Genomic DNA, 21,175 nt, shown 5'->3' with positions numbered 1-21,175 from the left:
TTTTTTCCAGAGTGTTGTGTTGAACTCACAGTTTTAGTACTAAACTAAAAGGAAATACAGTTAGTTTTTGTATTTCAAAAGACAAGATGCATGCAGATTTACCTTTTTATTGTCTTGTTCTCTGGTTGTAAAATCGTGTTCTTGCATGAGAAAAAGGTTGTGTTTATTTGGATGGGGAAGACAAGCTTGCATTTTTTTCACATTAGTATACGCAGTAAATATCAGGACAAACAATAAACTATACAATTGTACAGCATTTAATCATCTTTGTGAATGTCAAGCACAGCTTTTGATTTAAAAAAAATATTTTTAGATGAATAAATACTGTAGAAGGATTTTTTTGGTTTGTTAAAGGGATAGTTCACCGAAAATGAAATTTCTGTCACCATTACTCGCCTTCAGATTGTTCCAACCCGTATGGATTTTTTTGTTCTGCTGAGAACAAAGGAAAATTACATTTACTTCCATAATAGGGAACATATAACCTATGGGAGTTAATGGGAATGAGATCTGTTTAGTTACTGACATTCTTCTAAATATCTTCCTTGGTATTTAGCATAACAAAAAATGTATGCAGGTTCGGAACAATCTGAGGGTGAGTAAATGACAGAATTTTCATTTTTGGGTGAACTGTCCCTTTAATGAATTTACTAATGCAAGTACAACCTTATTGTTACTCTTAGGTACTGTAAAATATGTTAAGGGAATTTGTCTATTTAAAAAATAAATAATATTTAATCAAACAATTTTACAAAAGAAACAAATGTAAAAAACAAAAAATAAATGTATGTTTTCATATTGGGAGCGTGGTTTGGTCTTGGCCCTCTATCACACGAATCTCAGCGGTGACTTCCTGTGTGATGATGTGAACAGATCATTGCCATGTACTTTGCAATCCAGAAGAAGTTTGAGAAGTTTAAGTCTTATACTTACGCTGCAGTCCGTCTCCGACAGTGTTGTCAAGCTTTCAATGTGATCACACATTTGTGCTGCTGTTTCCTGTAGTCGAGTATTTTCTTCCTCAAGCAAATTCATTCTGTGTACGTTATAAGAACGAACTGTCGTTTATAGATAATCATGGATAAACAGACTACACGTGATATTTTTCAGTTTCATACAGTAAATGAGTTTAGTTGAGCATATAAGTACCTCATCTGCATGCTAGAAACTACATCCAAAGCGTTCTTCCGTGTTTCTGCCAAATCATGCAGCTGAGACAGAAGATCTGTTTTGTTCTGAAGCAAAGCCTCATTTTCAGATGAAACAATATTCATCCTGTGTGTCGTCTGAGGGACACGCATCAAAGGGCAGGCATTTCAAAATCACACAATTTTTCAGCTCTCTTTACATTGTTGTGTTATAATGTCACCTTTTCTTCCCGCTTCTTCACGATGCAAATGTCTTTCTCCAGATCTTTTATTTTCTCACTGCGCCACGCAGTTTCTCTCAGGTACAGCCCTTTAGCTCGGCTCAGCTTATTTTTGTAGTGAATTTGTTTGTTGTTGTATTTACTGAAAAATAAAGCGAAGGGACAACGTTGGTCTAACAGCACCGCACAGTTCTCTTCAAGAACACGCTTTGAATTCGTCTGTTTTACCTTCTCTGGCTGTCTATGGTAATAAGAGCGAGCTGAAGTTCTGTCTTGAGAGATTCTGTCTTCTTTTCACCTGTAGTCCGTCTGTTTTCTAGATCTTCTATGTTTTCTTGAAGCTTCTCATTTGGGAAACAGAAATAAGGTTGTAATTACATTGTTACTTTCCGTTTTAGTAAAACATCACAAAACACTGCGTTGTCATAATCTTAAGCAATAGCTAAAATAATAGCTGATGAAATATCAGATCTGTATGAAGTGCCTTGAGTTGTTCCTGCTCCAGGTCTGAGATGTTCTTCTGAAGCTGTGTGACTGTGTTCATCTTCAAGAGCAGTTCACGTTTGGTGCTCTTGAGTTCTTCGGTCAGTCTCATCTGTCCTTCAGCATCCTGGACATCCCGGGACTGTCGTCACAGCAGGGGGAGCTCAGTCAGGTGTGTTTTAAATGTCTTACCAGAGAATGAAGATTTTCTAACCTGGATCAAAGCTCTGACCTGGTTCGTTTCTACCTGCATGGTTGTGGACTGCTGTCTGGTCTTCTCCTGCTCGTCCCGGAGGGCAGACTTCAGCTGGAAGACTTCATCTTCCAGAGATGTGATCTGAAACAGCCGGTGAAACACTCTTTTAGTATGCACGCCGAGCAACTCTACTTTAAAATCAAAGGAAACTTTGAAGGTCCGCTTGACCTGCTGCAGATGTTCCTCACAGTGTCTTTCCTCTTCATGTGTCTCTAACTTTTTTAACTTCATCACCAGATTTCTGATCTGTAAATGAAGAAGTAAAATGAACAACTAGAAGTCGTTAAAAACGACTTTGTATTCGTAAGTTTTCAGTTCTGACCTCCACCTGCATGCTGCCGACGGTGCTCCTGTAATCTTCTGCTTGTTTCTCACAGAGGTTCTGGAAGTTTTGAGCCAGCCGCTCTGCCTCCGTCCTCTTCTTCTTGTGTTCTTCACACTCCTCCTCCGTCCTCCTCCTCAGGTCCGCTTCCATCTCAAACTCCAGCCGGAGCTTCAGCGTGACCTGCGTCAGATCTCTGAGCATGTTCAAACGCTCCTGCATCTCTTCAACACACCTGTCAGGACAACTGAAGTTTGTTCATTTTGTCTTTGAACACTCGATTCTTGAAAATCTATTCTGTTTTGGTTACAGTGTTATAGACGTTTGAGTTAGAAATATTTGATTTTTCAAAAACGATTTTGATTTCGTGGAATTTAATATCTGAATATGTGTTTTTAAGCCTGTGTTTGTTGGTTTGATGCAGTGAATGACATAACAGAAAACTCAACTGTTCATGGATGACCTCTTCACTTGGATTTTTGTGTTTTTGTGTAATGGCAGCACAGTCAGATGTGTCTCGCTGTCAAAGTAAAATAAGATCAATTATGATTATGTTGCGTCTTTAAACATATTCGGTCTAAATATCCCTGCGTAAGTCTGTCACTTTTAAATATAACATTCATGATCCATCAGTATGAAAGTGAATTGAATGCGATTATTTTGATCACCTCCAGGAATCGTAGACGCTCCGCCTGTAACCTTTTTGTCTCCCCCAAAAGGCACAACTCTTCCTCCAGTTTCTCATTTCTTTCTTTAGTCTTTCGCAGTTCAGCCAATTCTAAAATCAATAAAAACACGCAAAAAACTGTGTAGTTCTTAAGTCCGATCCATTTAAGCAAAATCACCAGAATGAGAAAGCCGGAATGATACCACATCGCTTCAGTTTCTCCACTTCCCGCCGGAGATGTTCCACCTCCAGCTGAGCTTCCTGCAGCTCTGGTTCTAATACATAAACATGATTGTGATGTTGATGTCTTCACGTGTCACTTTTATCCAGCAAGTGACCTATGATTTACCGTAAGCCTTTTGGGTCAGTTGAGCAGACTCGAGCTCATCCGTCAGTCTGCGGATCTCCTTGTGGGCCATGGAAAGCCGGACGGATGCTTCCTCCACGTCTCTTTCGAGTTCTTGTACTGTCCGACCCTTGATGTCATCAGTGTACCGTAGCTCAATTGCCTGAAGTGAAGAAAACATCTAGGGCCATCCAACACGTGACTTCTTTTCATTTTATGAGCACATGCATTGCAGGCAACGATCATGACATATTGCGTGTTTGGAAAAAGTTGTGATTACAGGGAAAGAAAACTTGAAGGTTAGTGGGGCCTAGGGGGTCAAAAAGGGTATAGAATCCAGTTTTAAGTCCATCAAAAGCAATTCATACTTAAAATCTCACCTCATGCGTTTTATCACATGCAAGTGGGTGTTGTATAGACAAACTGTATATAACAGCACATGTCGACATACGGGCATCAGTTTATGTTTACACTGAGATGCTTTTCTGAATCCCAGAAGCTTCTTCCAGGGGCTTTGAAGCTGTAGGGGCGCCACCATGTGGAAAGATGTGAAATAACATTTTTATTTTCATAAACAAACATCAGATAAGAGGAATGATGTGAGGAACACAATGCAAGTAAGAGACAGATTTTCTGACCTTGAGCACATCTTCTCCAAACCCCTGTGCCACTGACTCCTCGCAGCCATCAGGATGCCCGTTGAACTTTGTATCGCCATCAGTCCGGTTCTGTATTCTCTCCAGCAGGGAGCCTCGGTCTGCGAGGAGATAGGCCACTTGTTCGCTGGGGCTGATGGGAATTATATCAGCTAGACCTTCCTGAAGCAACATCTCGGTGATCTCGCTCCTCTGTGTCTCTGTAAAAACAGACTCATCCGTGTGAAGTGAAGGCTCAGTGTGACGTAACAGATGACAGACAGTAGTGATGGTGCACCTTGCTGCAGGTGGGCGTCATTCAGAGTCACACGGAGTGTTTGGTTCTCCTGCTCAAGATCTAAAGCCACAGAATCTCGTGTCTTTGTGAGACTCTTAATGTCTTTAACGTATTGTTGAACCTGAAAAATAAACAAGGTGACAACAAAAATATATTTCTATATATCTATTCCTTGATCCACCCTATCCATTATTTCTTTCACTCATGTATTCCTATATAGATCATGTCTGTCTATCCATCTCTCTGTCTTGTTTTATTCGTCCTCTTACCTTTTCAATCTCAGTGTTGTGTTGTTTGTGCAGATCTCGGATCTGTTGTTTGAGAGCTCTCACAGTCTCTTCGCTGCTCATGAGAAGTTTCCACAGCAGACACATTTTCTCATCACTGGATGCTTTATGGTTCACACCTTCCTCCATCAAACGCATCTCCATGTCCTTAAACACACGGATGAAGGTGAACATACAGATTTTGAGTAATGTGTCTTGTTTAAAGTTAAGCACGTGTGCAGATCGTTTAAACATCTGACAGCTGTTGTTTCGCATGCGCACTCGAACTTTTTCCTTTAAAAACTTTTTCCCCATTTAATTTGGTTCAAACGGTGCTAAGAGATGCCAAATCAAAGAGTAAGAGGGATAAAACTAAACCTTGACACAGTATTTACCACAAGACATGTTATCCCCCGTAAAATAATAATGTGTCAAAAGAGAAACGAAGAAAACGAACTTACCCTTGTGGTGCACATCTTCTCCAGCGACACAAAAACCTTCAAACTATTTCATTGTTTAAAAGTGAAAATTACGCGTTTCTTTGATGGCGTTTAAAGCTCCTTTTAAACGGAAGCGCGAGATACATTGTGCCTTAAACAATCTTTCGGATACAAAGTATCGCATTCGTCTTGATATTTACTGGTTATGCACGAGCATAGGCGAGAAACTGTGTGTGGGAGCGCGCGCGCACACGTGTTCTCCTATGGGACGTCCTGCTGGTAGAAGTCCTATAATGTAAACAAACGCATTTGTTCTTTAACAAGAAATGTACATTTTATAACATACCGAAATGAAAAAAGTGAGTGAACGGTTGTATATTCTCAAACTCAAATGCACGTACTTGCAAGAACTGGTCAAAGTGGGTCACTTTGGTGTGTTTTTAAAAGGTTTTATGTTGTGATTGTTCATATTTGTTGAAGCAGAAAGATCGTAAGACTTGAAGTGTTCTTTGGGTGGTCTGTGCTTCCTCCAGAAGGAAATCATTTTCCAGATATGGTAGTCCTGTAATTGTCTAAATTAAAGCACGTTATGTTGAATTAAACATGGGAACATATAAGTTCAAAGTTAAGTCACGTGGACCAAGAACACTATGCAAACAACATTTAGGCCTATTCTGTTTGTATTTACATATAGCAAATGGTTTGATTGCCAAATTCACTGAAAGCATCAAAGTTCTGTAATCATGTTAGGGTAAATATAGAGTTTTCTCTCAGGGTTTGGGTGGATACAGACTTGATCTCATTTTTAGTTTATGAGCTCGAAACCCCCTTTTTTGTGGAGCTGTGAAGGAAACTCCTCCTACAACCGAGCCCACATTCCTCCCTGGACCGCTTTTCCCAACCAGACAGAGTGAGTGTGTGGAGGAGAGGAGAGGGAGGAGTCCGGCTAAAGAAAAGCAGAAATAACACAAGATCTCACAGAGAAGTTCTTGTTGGCACAACCACACAAGGTAAGCAGCATTTTTACATTTTCAAATGCATTTTGGAAACTTTAAGATGCTTTGTGACGACTGTGTTACATTACAAAACCAATAATAACTTTCTATATACACTATATACAAACTTTTGTTGTTTTGATGGGAGGACGTGCTATGATAGCATTAAAAAAACTCCTCATTGATTCGGTTAAAAAAATATATATAAAAAAGAGAATAAAGAGATATGTATGCATGTATAAGGGCTGTCTTTAAGTTGTGTGTATGTTTGTGTGAGTACTGTTTGTACACACACCCATGAAAGAACAACATACATTTACAATAAAGACTATAAGCAAAGTGTTACCAATCAGACCTATCATGGAGGATTACGTAATCGTTATTCATATAAAAATAAATAAAAAAACTGAACTGAAACTACTTGTTTTCATGTGACAGTTCTTAATGTAATGTCCTCTTTTTTATAGGCGTTGCTTTAAGAATTTTGTAAACGTTTTGTAGACATAAAGTACTCTAGTTTAAAGAGCAATAACAGTGTGAATCCATGGCATACGATGCAACCAGCTTCTTCATGTAAACACAAGGATTTAGGGGCAATGTAATGAAAAACAGAGCTAAAGAATGTTTATGAGATTCTGTAAAGCCAGCTCTTGATTTCTCCTCTGGAAATAGATGCTCACAGTTTTCACTAAGTAGCAACACACAGTTGTGATGCAGAGGGCATGTAATATTGGGGTTTGGCGGCTCTACAAGTTGTGTAATTCCCAAATTTCCATCAGCGCGTCGGTCAAAACAAGACACACAGTGCTCAGTCATGAATGGACGTTTTGTTGCAGGAGAAATTTGAGCAGAAGTCGTTTCTGATTTGTTTGAATTTCTTCTCATTCATCTCATGTCAATGGAAAAGGAACGTTTGTGGTATAGCCGTGTTTTCTGTCTTGGAAAGAGGATCATGGAAAAGCTTCTCGCGATGAGATGAAAATTCATTTTTAGACATGATGGCAGTGAAGTAACACTGCAGCGCATGAATAAAAGTTTGCACGTCAGTCCTAAATGTTTCCCTGGAAATGATGCTGTTTGCCCATGGCGTCATTTAAAGCAGAAAAAATAAATTGGAAATCTTTCCTTGAGGCTGAGGGCAGAGACCCTCATTTGACATATCATGGATGGATGAGATGGCCTGTGATATGACTTTCTCTATCAGATAGAACTGCGGAAAACAGTTTCTTGCTCAGGGACAGAGAACTGAGATGTTTACCCAGCGCTCCTTAGTGTCAAGCAGATCAAAGGCCTTTTTACATCCTAAACCAGTCCTCGTTTTCCCATGTGAGAGAATGAGATGTTATTTTAAACTGAAAACTTTTCTTCTGCAGGATCTACCGAAATGGCGTTCCTGCTGATGTCAGTCACCGTTCTGCATTTGGTCACTCTGGCGATGCTGTTTATTGCCACCATGGAGAAGGTCCGTCAAATCTCACTCTACTCTGATGTCACACGATGTCATTTCTTTTAAAAACAACTTACAATGCTGAATCATTGCTACACATAGTTTATCATCATGTCCAACTGACAAGATATGTGACATTTTGTTGTCAGAGATGTTTTTGTGCAGATGTTTGGAATATTGTAAATTGATGCAAAGATCAGCTATCATGCAAATTAAATGAAATTGGACAAGCTTCACATTTTTTTAAATGTTCCATTAGTTTGGCTAGATTAGTCACGTAGCATGTGATATGTGTACCATGAAAACTGTCCAATAAAGGTGCTACTGTAATGTCTTTATGTTTCAGTCCTGGTGGTCTTGGGGAGATGTTGAGAACACAGATCTCTGGTATAAATGCATGTTTGACAACAGCAGTGAGACCTGGCTGTGTGCGTCGGCCAGTGAGAGCGGTAAGAAACAAACAAACTCATGTAATACACTCTAGGCAATTTATTTGAGTGTGGTTCAATTGTAAAGATTAAAAGTTTTAAAGACGTGATGAACTCTCTCTCTCAGAATGGCTGCAGTCAGTCCAGGCTCTCATGATCTTGTCTGTGGTCTTGTCCTCGATCTCATTCATGGTGTTTCTCGGGCAGCTCTTCACTATGTCTAAGGGAGGTCTTTTCTACTTCACCGGGTTATGTCAGCTGTTTGCAGGTAATACACTTCTATAAACATGCGATCCCGTCTGTGAAGTCAAGACTAAAGTTGCATAATCTAATTATGAAATCAGGAGCATTAAAGTAGTCATAGCAATTAAAAAAGCTATTAAAGAAAATAAAAACAGGTTATGCATGTTTATTAATGTATATGATAGATACAGTACTTACGTTTTCATTTATATCGTTGCTTTATAACTTAAACCTGAAAAACAAGTTTTTAAGTGAGTAAATATTGTGTCGTCAAGCTAATTATTATTTATGAAAAAAGAAACATGGAAATATAAGGTTTTGGTTCGACAGCAGAAATATGATTATTACTCAAATTAATTATTTTATTGACAATCCTTTTATTATTTTACAGACACGCAAAAACCTTCTGAAAACATTTTCAATTGTTAACATGTCCAGTCAATATGAAAGATATCAAGTTTATATTCTTAAAGAATGTTCTTTACATTCTGTGTATGATTTTGTTGTATAAAAAGCTGTAGCTGGGCTTTAGTCTTTGTTTTCTTTTTGTCTTATTTATTTACTAATAAGACTCAATATTCCTATCATATCATATCATATCATATCATATTTTGTCATAGAGTACATATCTTATCATATACCACAGGGCTGTTGAATGCTTCAATCTGATTGGTTGACAAATGTTCTATGGGTTTTAACTTTCCGTTAAATGAACACCTATGCAGGTGTTCCAGGTCTGCATTACAGTTCCATATCACTTCAAATATCACATATCATATATCACATATCATATCAGTTTAATCTAATCCGTGAAACATTTTCAGCCTGATTTGTGATGTTAAAGTAAAAACGTGCTGTGCCGCCACCTTGTGGCCACTCTTAAGTTTCACTCAGTAATGTCATGTTCTCTTGTTTCATGCAGGTTTTGCAGCATTTGCAGCTGTGCTTATCTACACATTTCAGAGGAAAGAGATTCTTCAGGATATTCGTGAGCTTGAGATGGGTCGATTTGGTTTCTGTTACATACTGGCCTGGGTCTGTGTGCCTCTCTTACTTGTCAGTGGAGCCCTTTATGTCCACCTGCGCAAACGGGCCTGATTCTCTAAAATCACTCATGCACATGTAGTTTAGTCTTTGCTTTAGAAATGAAATGAAGGTGTAGCATTATTTTAGAACTCTGTGTGGCTTGCTATTTTTATAATTTATTATCCAATTCTTAGTTTGTAGGACCAAATTCCTGACACCTGCTTTGCTGCTTTTTGAAAAACGGACATGCTGTATTTTCCCATAGTGGGAAACTTTTCCTGCTGAACTTTATGATAATCAAATGGGATTCATATAACTTAAAAGTAAAAAACAACTAGTCCAACAACCAAACTAGTCTCTTTTCTGTAGCGGATGGATGGTTTTATTCAGATCGTTCACTCAAAACTTGAAACCTGTCATTTTATCTTATGTACGGTTTTACATTATAACTTAAATGCACTCTCTATTCCTAATAAAACAAATTGTTCAAAGCAGAACGCTAGTTTTATGTGTATTTCATGTTCTAACGTGTGCTCATCTAAGCAAAATATTTCCACTAATGTCCCGAGTCATCGTTTCATGTCGAATACAAAAGAAATCCACAAAATGCTGTGGCTCAGGTGGATGAGCAGGTGTCCACAAGTAACCTGTTTGGTATCAACTGTGTCACGGTGTACTCTGTGTATTTGCACAATAATTAATACTAGACATAAATTTGTCATTTAATAACAACCTGCACTCACAATTTATGTAACCAGGCACCACTCCACTTTGCGTTGAATAAATGTGTATGTTTGCGTTTATATGATTGAACCTTTCATCATGTCAACATTCCAAACATTTTCTGCCTTTGAATACACAGATCCTATCTAGACACAGTTTGTTTAACACTTGTGGACTGGAAAGGTGATGCACAGATAGGCACGTGCACACTAAAATGTGAATTCTTCACTCATTTAAGGGATTAAAAAACGCGGCCACGTGACAAACAGATTGCAACACACTTGTCTGCACATGGCCGAGCATTAAACAAACTTTGATTCAATTATTATCTGAAATGCAATGAAACAACCAAACAGAGCCCTCTGGGTGGGTGGGTGTAGCCTCACCCCCCTTTTACTGTAGCTTAGTGGAAAGAAAAGGTCTCGATCCCTGTTCCCTAGAGTAGACTCACTCGTCTGGTAGAACCAGTCATGAGAGAGAGAGAGAGAGAGACATTCAGCGTGTTTACTAAAGCCTGAAATCTGCAGTCAATGAGACACGACGGGAAAGTGAAGGGCCAAGGCAGGCGGAGAGTTTCTTGTTTTGGGAACAGATGTTTGAAGCCCATTATTTGATGACTCAAGACAAGAGCAGTTCAGGATTTTGTGGTTTGTGACGGAGAGTAACTCAACACCGGATCGAGAATGGGAGGAGACCTGGAGACAGCGATCTGTCAGAACTTGACAGGAACGATCAATGACCAGTGAGGGTGTGTGAGTGAGACAGGGAGGAGGTGAGTTGTTTGTTCGAAGCTCAAACTTCTCTTACACAATCTGTGATCTGTTTGTGCAGCATTATCGCGACATACGTGTGCTTTTGGACTTGTTTTCGTTCATCAAATATGGATATACAAATGATTGAGAAAGGTTCTTGAAGGACTACACTTTGGAAGGATCTCTTAAATGGCGATCTCTTTTCAAAGCTCAGTGAGGCCTACGACGATGATTCTTTCAGTGGCCGTTGTGCTTCTCTGTTAACGGTACAGTCAGGGGTTAAACGGCTTCACCACGTGAAGAAGAACCTAAACTATTTCAATCATTTGCCTACTTCCTCGTCCAAGCACGTCGGAGCAGCTGCCAGTTTTTTTCCTGCAGGATTTATAATGTAATTTTGCTACTCTAGAATCATCATCAGGTTGAAGCTGCTAAACATGTCAAACTCTCAAGAGCAAAGTCTCAATGAGAACGTCATCTTTTCTCCGTTGGTGCCATCCAATCCAGACTACCAGCACTCCGAGGTTGAAAGGTACTGTCTGGAGAGTCTTGTCAGTTCAGGGCCCGAAGCCTTTTACAGCCAGCTCATCACTGAGCAGATCGGACCTTTCCTCACACCCGGGGAGGTGACTGAGATCTCCAGGTGGACAGAGAACTATCAAGAGGGGGATGCGGCACTGGAAGATGGCGATGGCGAGGAGCAGGTCGGTTCTGAGGTTGATGACCTTTCCGGAAACTATTTTCCTGAACAGTCGGACACCTCGGCACCGTGCTTGGAGCTGGGATGGCCGGAGAGGAACAGCTGGATGGATATGGGCCGGGTTAATGTTTACACCAACCCTCCCACAGAAGGAAGGCCGTCCATACGAGAAGTTCTTAGAAGACTTCTACAAGGAGCCAAGAAGGTAGGGCCGGATCCTGACCTCAATTCTTTATTACTCTCTTAAAAAAGGTGCTTCAAAAGGTTCTTCGATGCCACAGAAGAACGTTTTGGTTCCATAAAGAACCTTTAACATCTAAAGAACCTTATAAAAAAGTAAGAATGAGATGCTTCTTTAAAAAACCTTCAACAGAACGGTTCTTTATGGAACCAAAAATGGTTCTTCTATGACATCGCTGTGAAGAACCTTGTAATCACCTTTATTTTAAAGAGTGTATATTTAGTTTATTCTGGAAGTCTGGAAGGTTATTTATTATAATTTGATGTTTGTGTCGAGCAGCTGATCGCCGTGGTGACGGAGAGATTGTCAGACTGCGCTGTGATTGTTGACCTCCAGTATGCAGCATCCCGTGGCGTTCCGGTGTACATCATCCTCAACCGAAGATCTGTGGAGGAAAACTGCTTTCCACAGCAACTTCAACATGCAGTGAGTTGAGAAATACTCATAAATGACTCAACACAACATCAAAAGAAGATAATCATCCCTCTATTGGTTGTCTTTTTTCGCAAAAATATGCAACCTTCGATCCACAAACATTACACCTCGTTATACAAAATATGTATGCACAGATGCACACCTTAAAATACTAACTTGCACTTACATTACTTAGACTTACCGGGCTGCTCCTCGAAACAAAAGACAGGACACACCTAACCAGATCACTCGCTGTCTGTAGCCATATATTACTCTTCATCCTCTCTCTCACTCTCTCTCTCTCTCTCTCTCTCTCACTCACTCTCTCTGTCTCTCTCTCTCTCTCTCTCCCCCTCTCTCTCTCTCACTCTCTCTCTCACTCTCTCTCTCTCTCTCTCTCTCCCTCTCTATCTCTCTCTCTCTCTCTCTCTCTCTCTCTCTCCCTCTCCCTCTCTCTCTCTCTCTCTCTCTCTCTCTCTCTCTCTCCCTCTCCCCACCTCTCTTCCTCTCTCTCTCTCTCTCTCTCTCTCCCCCCTCTCTCTCTATCTCTTCCTCTCTCTCTCTCTCTCTCTCTCTTTTAGTGTGATTGAGGAGCTGTTGAGGCAGCTCACAAAACCGACGTGAACAGGTTTCTCTACATTCATCCAGTACAGATGACTAGCATGTGCTGGGGGAATAGATACAAACAAACGGCCACTGTCCGTGAAACAGCAACTCAGATTTTTTGATTAAAATCGGGTAACACACTCAGTCTCTGCCAATCTCATATTAATCTCGAGTGCCATACAGTAGTATTGCATACGTCGTATCTTGGAAAGAGTATTTAGTTTGTTCAAATTAATAAAAGAGAGATACAGCTGTACGATTATTTCTGGAAAAACACGAGCTGCCGGAGGCAGGCAGTGGGATGGAACTATAACATCATCACATTATTCCCTTTGTGTTTTTTACAATATGCAAATACTACAAATACAAATACATTTTTACAAATACTACATCATACGGCTAACTCGAAGTTGACGATGTTAAGCATGAGAAGCCAGCACTTTCAACATTGTAAAGATGTCAGAATGCATGACATAGCATGTTACCTCAACCTTAATAACTTGAGTTCTTGGGCACTTGAATGAAAAAACACCTGAGTTACTGCATTTGCAGAAATGACAAAAAATGTGAAATCCTTTGATTGTGAGATTTTAGCTGCTTGCTTGCGTTCCCTTAAAAAGTTCGTTTTAACATGTATACTAAAGTAAAGTTTAATATATTTAATCTATATAAGTTTACTTGTACTTGTACTTGTATTTCAATACTACTTGGGACTGTTCAGTTTTTTTGTTTATAAAGTAAGTCTACCTTTAAGAAGTAAACTTTGAGTTTTAAGTGAACTTGCAGCTATACTGACACTAGAGTTAACTTTTTATATTATTTATGTATTGTATTATATTGACACTACATAAACTTGAAAACTATGAAAAGTATTCATATGGCTACAGTATCAAATCACAACTACAGGCCGAATATTAAATGGATATATATACAGTATTTTAGTATATAGCCATGATCAAAAGATAGAAGAGAAGGACTTTTTTGTTAAAAAGATGTATAGCACACTTTTAAAGGGTTTGCCTACTTGTAAACATGGTTTTGTAGACTATTATTGTAAGCTCAATGAATGCTCTTTCATTTGTACATTGCTCTGGATGAAGACGTTTGCTAAAAAATGTTAATACATAAATGTGTTTCAGAACATCAGGATGCGTGTCCTTGGAGGTAAAAGATTCCTGTCGCGTGACACAAAGATGGTGGTCGGGGAGATGAAGGACAACTTTGTGTTGGTGGATCTGGAGACGGTGATGTTGGGGAGTTACAGGTAAAACGCGGTTTTGGTCAAAGTAACAGTACATCTAGCAGATGATGTACAAAATTGTGGCACATGTTCTCTGGAGTTGTGCGCCTTGCTTATGAACACAAAGATGTGAACTTTCAGTAATTTGAACAACCTTTTGGTTCCCATCCCAGATTTGTAACCACTAGGCTAAACTTTTCTTTTATTACACAATTAACACATTTCTGGCCAGAGAATCAATCTTCTGTCTCTAAGTGTGATTCTATTTAATCAAGTATGATTTACATTAAATAAAGATCATTTAAAGAGCCGATTTGTCACAAAATCTTTCCAATCACTTCAGTCTCACCTGGACTGATGCTCACCTGCACCGTCAGATCGTCACCGTTATGAGCGGCCCAGTCGTGGAATCTTTCGACCAGGAGTTTCGGATTCTCTACGCCGCCTCGCTCCCGATCCCAGACACGTGTAAAACTGAAAAACCAGCTGATGAACCTCAAAGCAACTGTAAACCAGAGCCTCTGAATCTAAGCAGCGCAAAGATCGAACTGACAGAGTTTGTGGCGAGTCCTCCGCCTCCACCGACCGACTTCTTCTTGGACTGGGAGGATATGGGGGTCATCCATAGATTCACAGAAAGTCCAGGTTATCTGCCTGATGTTGGAGAGACGCAGTTCTTTCATCGACCTCTGATCATGGACAGACATCCGGGAATATGGGAGGTTCCATACAATGAGTTTACTCCAAAAGTTCTGCCTGGACATCACGAGGAGGGCAAGTACGTGATGAAAAGTTATCTGGAAAATGTTGTGTCATGTTAAAGAAAAATATGTTTTCCTTTCAAACTAAAGAAAACATAAATTAGTTCATACAAATTCTGCTCTATTTTTGTACGCTTTTGTCTTTAAAGTTTACTGCAAACATAAAGAAATAAAAAAAGTTTTGAATGTGTAGGAATGATATTTGAATTTGGATCTGTCCTGACACCATCATCATTCTTTCTTGTCTGTCATCATTTTTGCCCTTGTGCACTGTTAAAAACTAGTAAGATTAACTGATTTTTTTGTGTTATTTGTGCACGTTTTGCACTCAGTTTATTAAGTAAAATTTACTTTTAAAAAACTGTGTGAAAAAAACTTTACAATAGAATTAGGTAAAATAAAATAAAAAATTTAAATGTGTTTTCAAAACTTGAACAAATAAACACACAAAAAAAAATCCTACTACTTTGCCAAGTATAAGAAATAAAAACACAACTTATAAAGTTATATTGACCGAAATTGATATATCTCATAAAATTTCTTGTGACAACATCAGTACATACAATTTTGAGCACCAATTTACTCTCGTCTTTCTTCCAGATTAGGTTCAATGTTTCTGTCTGACTTCAGGCAACCAGAATATCAAAGGTCAAGGTTGGTATCACTTAACAAGATTTATTAACTAATCGTGTTTTCTTATGTGTATGTTTTATCCTGAGACACGACTGTGTTTGTATTTTCAGGCGACTGTTTTCACCTGGAGACTACCAGGTCCCTCATGGCATTGATCCAGTAAATAGGTAAAAATTAACAGACCTCAAAAGACCTATAGAGAGATAAAAAACCAAGACAGCCAGACAAATATTTGCATGGACGTGAGCTCACAATGACATGCTTCTCTTTCATTCACAGATCGATGCAAATACCTGATAGAATCACATACAATCGGACGTCTCCTTCGATGAGGATCGAAAGTGATGAGAGGTTTCCTTTATACAAACCGCGTATCCACAGATCAGATTTAGGCTCAGAGGAAGACATCGGACCCTCTGTCAGACGAGAGCCTTTCCTTAGGAGGGATAGAGTATGTGAAGATTCTATGAACCCAGATGGAACCAAACAACCTAACCTAAAGGTAAATAAAAAACAAAAATATACAAAATCTGAAAGTTATATGTTTATGGCTAACAAATGAATCTCATGACTTTTATACAGAAAATGACAGAACAATGTAAAAATTGCTGCCTTAAAATTGTATGTATTGTCAAATTGCTACAATGGAAAAAAATACCTTATTTTAAATATTGACTTGTGACTTCTCAAAATAAGTTGAAATTGACTTATTTTGATGAGTAAAAGTCATGTAAAAGCATGTATCAATTCAAAATATGACTTGCTAAAACAATGCTAACTATCCTATAGTACAACCATATGCCTGACTTATTTAAGTGAAATGTTAAGGGAGGCAAATATTCCAACAAAACTTTAAGAAAACATCTCAGAAATAGTCACAGTATTTATATTATTTACAGGATCTGCCTGCCAGTTTATTTCTTCGAAAATTGTATTTCAATATTTCTGCTCCCATTTGTTGGTTGATTCTCTCACAGAAGTCATCAGAGGTGTCACGAAGCAAGACTTTCAACACTTTGAATGATATATTTAAGTGGAGGAACACACTCGGCACCACTGGACAGCAGAAAACCGACGGCGACCCCGCATCCGGTTTCAGCAAGTCCACCCTGGACCTCCAGCGCACAGACAACACAGCAAATCCTCGAACCGCTGTAAGAGAAATACACATGATGACACCAGCGGCCTATTTAAGAGATATGTTTAAAACAAAGTATAGAAACGTCAAAAGTTCTTACATTTAAAACAATTCAAAATTTTCTATTGACTGGTTACTGTACATCTAAATATTTTTACTGGCAATTGTGGCAACAGATTGTTTCACTAAATCAATATAAATATAATCAAATAAAAACTTAAATTACCAATTTTACTTTGTTTTTTTAGAACTGTGATAATCTTCCTCTGACGCCGGCGCTGGCACTGATGAAAAAGCGAAACGATGAGGTGAAATCGGGGTTATTGAGGAGTATGCCCAACGTGTTCACGCCCCATTTAAGAAGCTCCGCCTTCGGCCTGCAGAGGGAGTCTTGGAGGTCAAGCTATAAAAGCCACAGAAATGAGGAGGAGCACTGATGTCACATACAGACAATGACATCACCAGTGTTAAAATAATTCCCACCTATTTAAATACATGTAAATGTCACTGTTATAAACTGGTGCTGCTGGTAAAATGGGGATTTACTGCTTTCTGAGAATAAATATTCATCAGAAATACAACAAGAGACTTGACCGACAATTTTTTTATTTAGCTACATGTTGAAAAATAAGATGGTCTTTTCATAGGCTATATGAAAGTATATATGATATTACTGTTATATTTTATTAACGAAATAAGATTTTTTTTCATATGGTTATATACATATAACCTAATGTTGTTTCATCACAATTGATGAAACTTATATGACAGGTGTCTTGAGTTGAGGTACTGAAAAATAAAAGGACTTGGTGACGTCAACAAAGTTGTTCGAAAGCAGACAATGGCAAAAATGTTTCACAATTTGAGAATAACAGTGATATTCCCCTTTGAAATTGAGAAATGAAATTAAAGGCTTCAGCTTTTATGAAAAAATCCGACACCCAACACCGAATGCAGATGAGTCACTGCGTGTGTGTGTTGTGGGTGTAAACGTGACATTTACAAATGTCGGAACTTACAAATGTGGTTTCACTTCTGTCCAAAAATAAGTTTCATTGCTAGACAAGATCTCACCGTGAGCACTTCTCTTCAGAGACGTATGTGAGTTATCAACTGGATGTTTACTGTAAAATGAGGCTGCTCCATGGATTGTTTTTTTTCCTAGCGCTCTCCGTTCTGACTGTAACACAAGGATTGGAATCGAAATGTGAGGATTTGAAATTACAAAAGGATTCCGAAAATGTGTGCTGCAAGAAATGCATTCCAGGTGAGTGAATAAAATCACAATACAGGGACTGGTGCTGATGGGAAAATAAATACAAAAGGGGTAAAAGAGTCGGGCTAAAAAGTTACTTAAGAAACAACCTGGAAACAAGAAACACATACAAAGTGTACATGTGTGAGTAAACAGATTTTAGAAAACGTATCAAGGCAAGAGCATCGTATTCTTTGCATTGCCTTTGAGTGCTATGTAGGTCTACTATAAATATCATAGTGTGTAAACAGTCAAACAGTTAAAATTCCACAGAACTACTGTGTCAAGAGTCATTTATATTAAAGGTCTGTTCAGTATTCAGTTTCATCTTAGAGAATAGCTTCATACTCATTATTACTGTGTGTTTGTTGAAGGAAACCATATCATCGATAACTGTGGTAAAGACCCGAATGCTTTGTGTGCTCCATGTGGAAATGACACCTACATCTCAGATACAAGCCAGAAGAACTGTCTCCGGTGTACTCAATGCATAGGTAAGTGTGCTAAAGGTATTTTTTGACTAATGATGTTGACAGTTTTCCAAAAATAGTATACTTCAAGTTATACTTTATGTAGTAAGTACACCAACATCAATGTACTTATAGATTCCTTGTAAGTGTACTATACTTTTAAGTAAGTGTATATCTTACAAGTTCAATACTTGTGGCACATTTTTTGAGACCCCTGGGAAAAGTGTTTTTAATAGACTACTCTCAATAAAAAATGTGAAAACAACCCTACAAACCAAGTATTGTCATCATCCTTCATCACACTGTATCTCTAAATATAGATCGACTACAAGGTCAAAATAATTTTGGGTTTATTTCTGAGAAGTGCATGCAAAGTAGACTGAAAGTATAGCCCTACTTTATTCTTTTTAAAGATTAAAAGAAGAATACTAATAGCACACTTGCATAACATTATCTTTTTAAAGTGTTTTTAAGAGTTTAGACTTTTAAGTGCTTTCTTCAAATGTACAGAATCTAGAGAATAAAGACATTTCATCAAAATGTGTTTGTAGATTGAGGAGAACTTCAAACTGAAAGTGATAAATATCTGGAATAACCTGTATGTTGTACACGAAAGGACAAAGCTTTGGAAACAAAGCACCTGTTTACATTGACCCATCCGTAATGTGATCATATATAGTTTATGGTGGTAATGATGATCTTTGTTTTTCTCACCACAGGTGTGATGCGTGTGAAGGTCAGATGTTCAGCCAGCAGAGATACGATATGTGAATGCTCTCAGGGTTTTCGCTGCGGGAATGAAGAGTGTTCGTTCTGTGTGCAGGAATGTACCAAAGGACAACAGCCTAAAGACAGTGAGTCTGACATACGAATACCTAACATATATCTTTTCATGTTTATAACACATCTGACCGCGAGATCTTCTGTGATAACAGGGATGTGTGAACCATGTCCTCCAGGAACATACAATGACCGACTTCATCAATCCTGTATTAAATGGAGAAAGTATGACATATTCTTCTTTTGTCTAATGTTATCTGATTGTTTTCCTTTTTTATAAAAGCCATGCTTATGAGTTATCATTCAACCCACAGATGCACACAGCCAGACCACCAAATTATTGTTCCTGGAACGGCCGAGTCAAATGTAGACTGCGGACCTAAAAGACAACCAGACCAAACCACTTCACCAGATAACACACCAACAGAAACACCATCAGTTGGAAAACCACTAATGTCTCCACCTTACAACAGCAGCATCCTCGAAGAGAGCAGTACGTATGATAGAAAGTCATATTCTTACTCTTGACTTGAACACTTTTACTTGTTTAAATCTACTTATCAGAAAATCAGACAAACACAGATTCTATGTGGGTCGCCTCACAATTTGGTTTTCCAGATTGACTTTGTAGATGCCAAGAGTCAAACAATGTCAATAGATTTCAATAAGAACATGTGATTGACTTTATTTTAAATTTTCCACAGGGGTCATAGCTATTTTAGTCACTTTCGGGCTCCTCTGTATAATGATACCTTTTTTCACAATCCTGTACCTGGAGTGGAAAAGAAAGACCCTTGACAAACCCCTGGGTACAAAGAAAGCTCAAACTGGTAAATTGACGTTTTACTCTATTATTTGTATATACATGTAATCTTCATGCACATTGTTTCTAACGTCTATGATTGATGTTCTGCAGCAGAAGAGACTCGGACAGCTCAACCTGAAGAATGCAGTTTCTGTTTTCCACAGCAGGAACACGGTGCAAGCAGTCAGACGTCCATGTCCTCGCTGGTCTCAGAAGACAAGGCAATGCCTTTAGTTGGATGAAAGTCCTTCATTCCGTCATCACTATTGTGTAGCTGATCATTCTTTAACAGGAACATGAAATGACATTTGTAGCTTTTTCATTGTGACGCTTCAGTAAGTATTCAATGAGAAATAATTAAAGGGGAAGATTATGAAGATAAGCTTTTATGTAGAATAAAATGAACTAAAGCACAACGAAGTTCAAAACGTGTACAAGTGTAAAGTCTTAACGTTAGCAACTGTTTAGTTATCTGTGACTACTGTATGTAAGATGTGTTGACTATTTATTTTAGCGAATCTTTTTGGATGAATGCAGCATGATTTATGTTTATGACTAGAACTATGTCGGTTTATTATTTGTTTTGTGATTTGCACAAATTTTGATTCAAGACCAACAAATGAAAAGAGAAAATGTTTCTTTGTACATGAAGCAATGCATATTTACTCATTGGGCGAACATTCACAACAAAGACGTTGTGCTCTTGAAAAGTCAAGCCTGACTATTATGTACAAATATTTGATTCATTTCTAGTGTACTTTAGAGACAATGTAAACCAAATAAAAAGTCTTAAAAAAAATAGATCCATATCTGTGGATACTTTTATTATTTATTATGTTAACTGCATACCTGTAGATTGAAAACAACAGACATAAAACTTGAATACAACATTTAGAAGTATTCATTACAGCATTACAGATGAGCTGTAATGTTTCAGCGTAGTGATGTGTCGTCACTGTGCACACGCACGGAGGGTTGCAGTATGTGTGGGGGATGCAGAGATCTGTGCACTGAGATACTGTAGGCTGTCAGGATGTGACATCATCATGTACGACATATTAAATTAAACACCATCAGAATTCCCCTGAAGAGCATCTTCTCAAATCCACTGAATTTCAAACTGTAAAAAAACTGGCTGTGCAAATTCTTGTAAATGATTTCAGAGGGCTTTTCTTGACCACGCATTAGTGTTTCCCAATACTAACAGAATTCCCTTTTTACAATTTGGAGATGAAAAAACGTGACACACAAATGCGTAATAAAACTCTTTGAAAGTAAAAATCCTAATATAATCCAAACAATATACAATCATATTCAAGAAAGTATGTCTATTAACAAACTGAAAATAAGAGTTTGCCATCTTTTATTTGTTAAGTCAAGCCTGTTAACCGAGAACATTTAAGGAAGAGAGTTTGCTTTATGATGGAATCTACTGT

General features: G+C 38.3%; 4 protein-coding genes across 5 annotated transcripts; 3 read left to right on the top strand and 1 right to left on the bottom strand.

Annotated features, from left to right (window-relative positions):
- Window positions 1-97: 97 nt before the first annotated feature.
- Window positions 98-5,334, bottom strand: si:dkey-264d12.5 (coiled-coil domain-containing protein 30). Its single transcript, XM_056735155.1, has 18 exons — window positions 5,104-5,334; window positions 4,646-4,810; window positions 4,377-4,497; window positions 4,082-4,299; window positions 3,895-3,963; window positions 3,447-3,606; window positions 3,301-3,372; window positions 3,099-3,208; window positions 2,880-2,950; window positions 2,431-2,665; window positions 2,277-2,354; window positions 2,085-2,189; window positions 1,854-1,994; window positions 1,598-1,710; window positions 1,370-1,511; window positions 1,150-1,286; window positions 934-1,036; window positions 98-853 (listed from the first exon to the last, which is right to left on the bottom strand). Exons 1-18 carry the CDS (start codon window positions 5,116-5,118, stop codon window positions 794-796), a joined length of 2,115 nt encoding a protein of 704 aa, XP_056591133.1. The 5' UTR covers window positions 5,119-5,334; the 3' UTR covers window positions 98-793.
- A 616-nt stretch (window positions 5,335-5,950) lies between these two features.
- Window positions 5,951-9,712, top strand: emp3a (epithelial membrane protein 3a). The gene is made up of 5 exons (XM_056735079.1): window positions 5,951-6,092; window positions 7,451-7,539; window positions 7,871-7,973; window positions 8,080-8,220; window positions 9,118-9,712. Exons 2-5 carry the CDS (start codon window positions 7,462-7,464, stop codon window positions 9,291-9,293), a joined length of 498 nt encoding a protein of 165 aa, XP_056591057.1. The 5' UTR covers window positions 5,951-6,092; window positions 7,451-7,461; the 3' UTR covers window positions 9,294-9,712.
- A 708-nt stretch (window positions 9,713-10,420) lies between these two features.
- Window positions 10,421-16,874, top strand: fam83e (family with sequence similarity 83 member E). The gene is made up of 9 exons (XM_056734194.1): window positions 10,421-11,601; window positions 11,917-12,063; window positions 13,797-13,921; window positions 14,241-14,675; window positions 15,259-15,312; window positions 15,402-15,458; window positions 15,571-15,793; window positions 16,269-16,445; window positions 16,678-16,874. Exons 1-9 carry the CDS (start codon window positions 11,134-11,136, stop codon window positions 16,864-16,866), a joined length of 1,875 nt encoding a protein of 624 aa, XP_056590172.1. The 5' UTR covers window positions 10,421-11,133; the 3' UTR covers window positions 16,867-16,874.
- Window positions 16,875-17,560: 686 nt separating this feature from the next.
- Window positions 17,561-20,530, top strand: tnfrsf9b (tumor necrosis factor receptor superfamily, member 9b). Of its 2 annotated transcripts, none has more exons than XM_056734197.1 (7): window positions 17,561-17,696; window positions 18,059-18,178; window positions 18,874-19,008; window positions 19,090-19,159; window positions 19,249-19,427; window positions 19,639-19,764; window positions 19,854-20,530. In XM_056734197.1, the coding sequence occupies exons 1-7, from the start codon at window positions 17,561-17,563 to the stop codon at window positions 19,979-19,981; spliced, it is 894 nt and encodes a 297-aa protein (XP_056590175.1). In that variant the 3' UTR covers window positions 19,982-20,530. The 2 variants fall into 2 exon arrangements, with proteins under 2 accessions (XP_056590175.1, XP_056590174.1); XM_056734196.1 differs by having other exon boundaries at window positions 19,851-20,528.
- The last annotated feature ends 645 nt before the right edge of the window (window positions 20,531-21,175 follow it).

This window comes from Triplophysa dalaica, chromosome 21, assembly GCF_015846415.1.
Source record: "Triplophysa dalaica isolate WHDGS20190420 chromosome 21, ASM1584641v1, whole genome shotgun sequence".
NCBI classification, from domain to species: domain Eukaryota; kingdom Metazoa; phylum Chordata; class Actinopteri; order Cypriniformes; family Nemacheilidae; genus Triplophysa; species Triplophysa dalaica.
This window is presented reverse-complemented; position numbering and strand designations above follow the sequence as displayed.

Coding starts and splice junctions, on each gene's coding strand:
- si:dkey-264d12.5 (XM_056735155.1), bottom strand. Junction 3,209..3,300: donor GGAGAAACTGAAGCGATGTG/GTATCATTCCGG, acceptor TATTGATTTTAG/AATTGGCTGAACTGCGAAAG. Junction 2,666..2,879: donor GAAGAGGTCATCCATGAACA/GTTGAGTTTTCT, acceptor TTGTCCTGACAG/GTGTGTTGAAGAGATGCAGG.
- emp3a (XM_056735079.1), top strand. CDS start 7,462: ATGGCGTTCCTGCTGATGTCAGTCACCGTTCTGCATTTGGTCACTCTG. Junction 7,540..7,870: donor TTATTGCCACCATGGAGAAG/GTCCGTCAAATC, acceptor TTTATGTTTCAG/TCCTGGTGGTCTTGGGGAGA. Junction 8,221..9,117: donor GTTATGTCAGCTGTTTGCAG/GTAATACACTTC, acceptor TGTTTCATGCAG/GTTTTGCAGCATTTGCAGCT.
- fam83e (XM_056734194.1), top strand. CDS start 11,134: ATGTCAAACTCTCAAGAGCAAAGTCTCAATGAGAACGTCATCTTTTCT. Junction 11,602..11,916: donor TTCTACAAGGAGCCAAGAAG/GTAGGGCCGGAT, acceptor TGTGTCGAGCAG/CTGATCGCCGTGGTGACGGA. Junction 15,459..15,570: donor GGCATTGATCCAGTAAATAG/GTAAAAATTAAC, acceptor TTTCATTCACAG/ATCGATGCAAATACCTGATA.
- tnfrsf9b (XM_056734196.1), top strand. CDS start 17,561: ATGAGGCTGCTCCATGGATTGTTTTTTTTCCTAGCGCTCTCCGTTCTG. Junction 17,697..18,058: donor CTGCAAGAAATGCATTCCAG/GTGAGTGAATAA, acceptor TGTTTGTTGAAG/GAAACCATATCATCGATAAC. Junction 19,765..19,850: donor TACAAAGAAAGCTCAAACTG/GTAAATTGACGT, acceptor GATGTTCTGCAG/CAGAAGAGACTCGGACAGCT.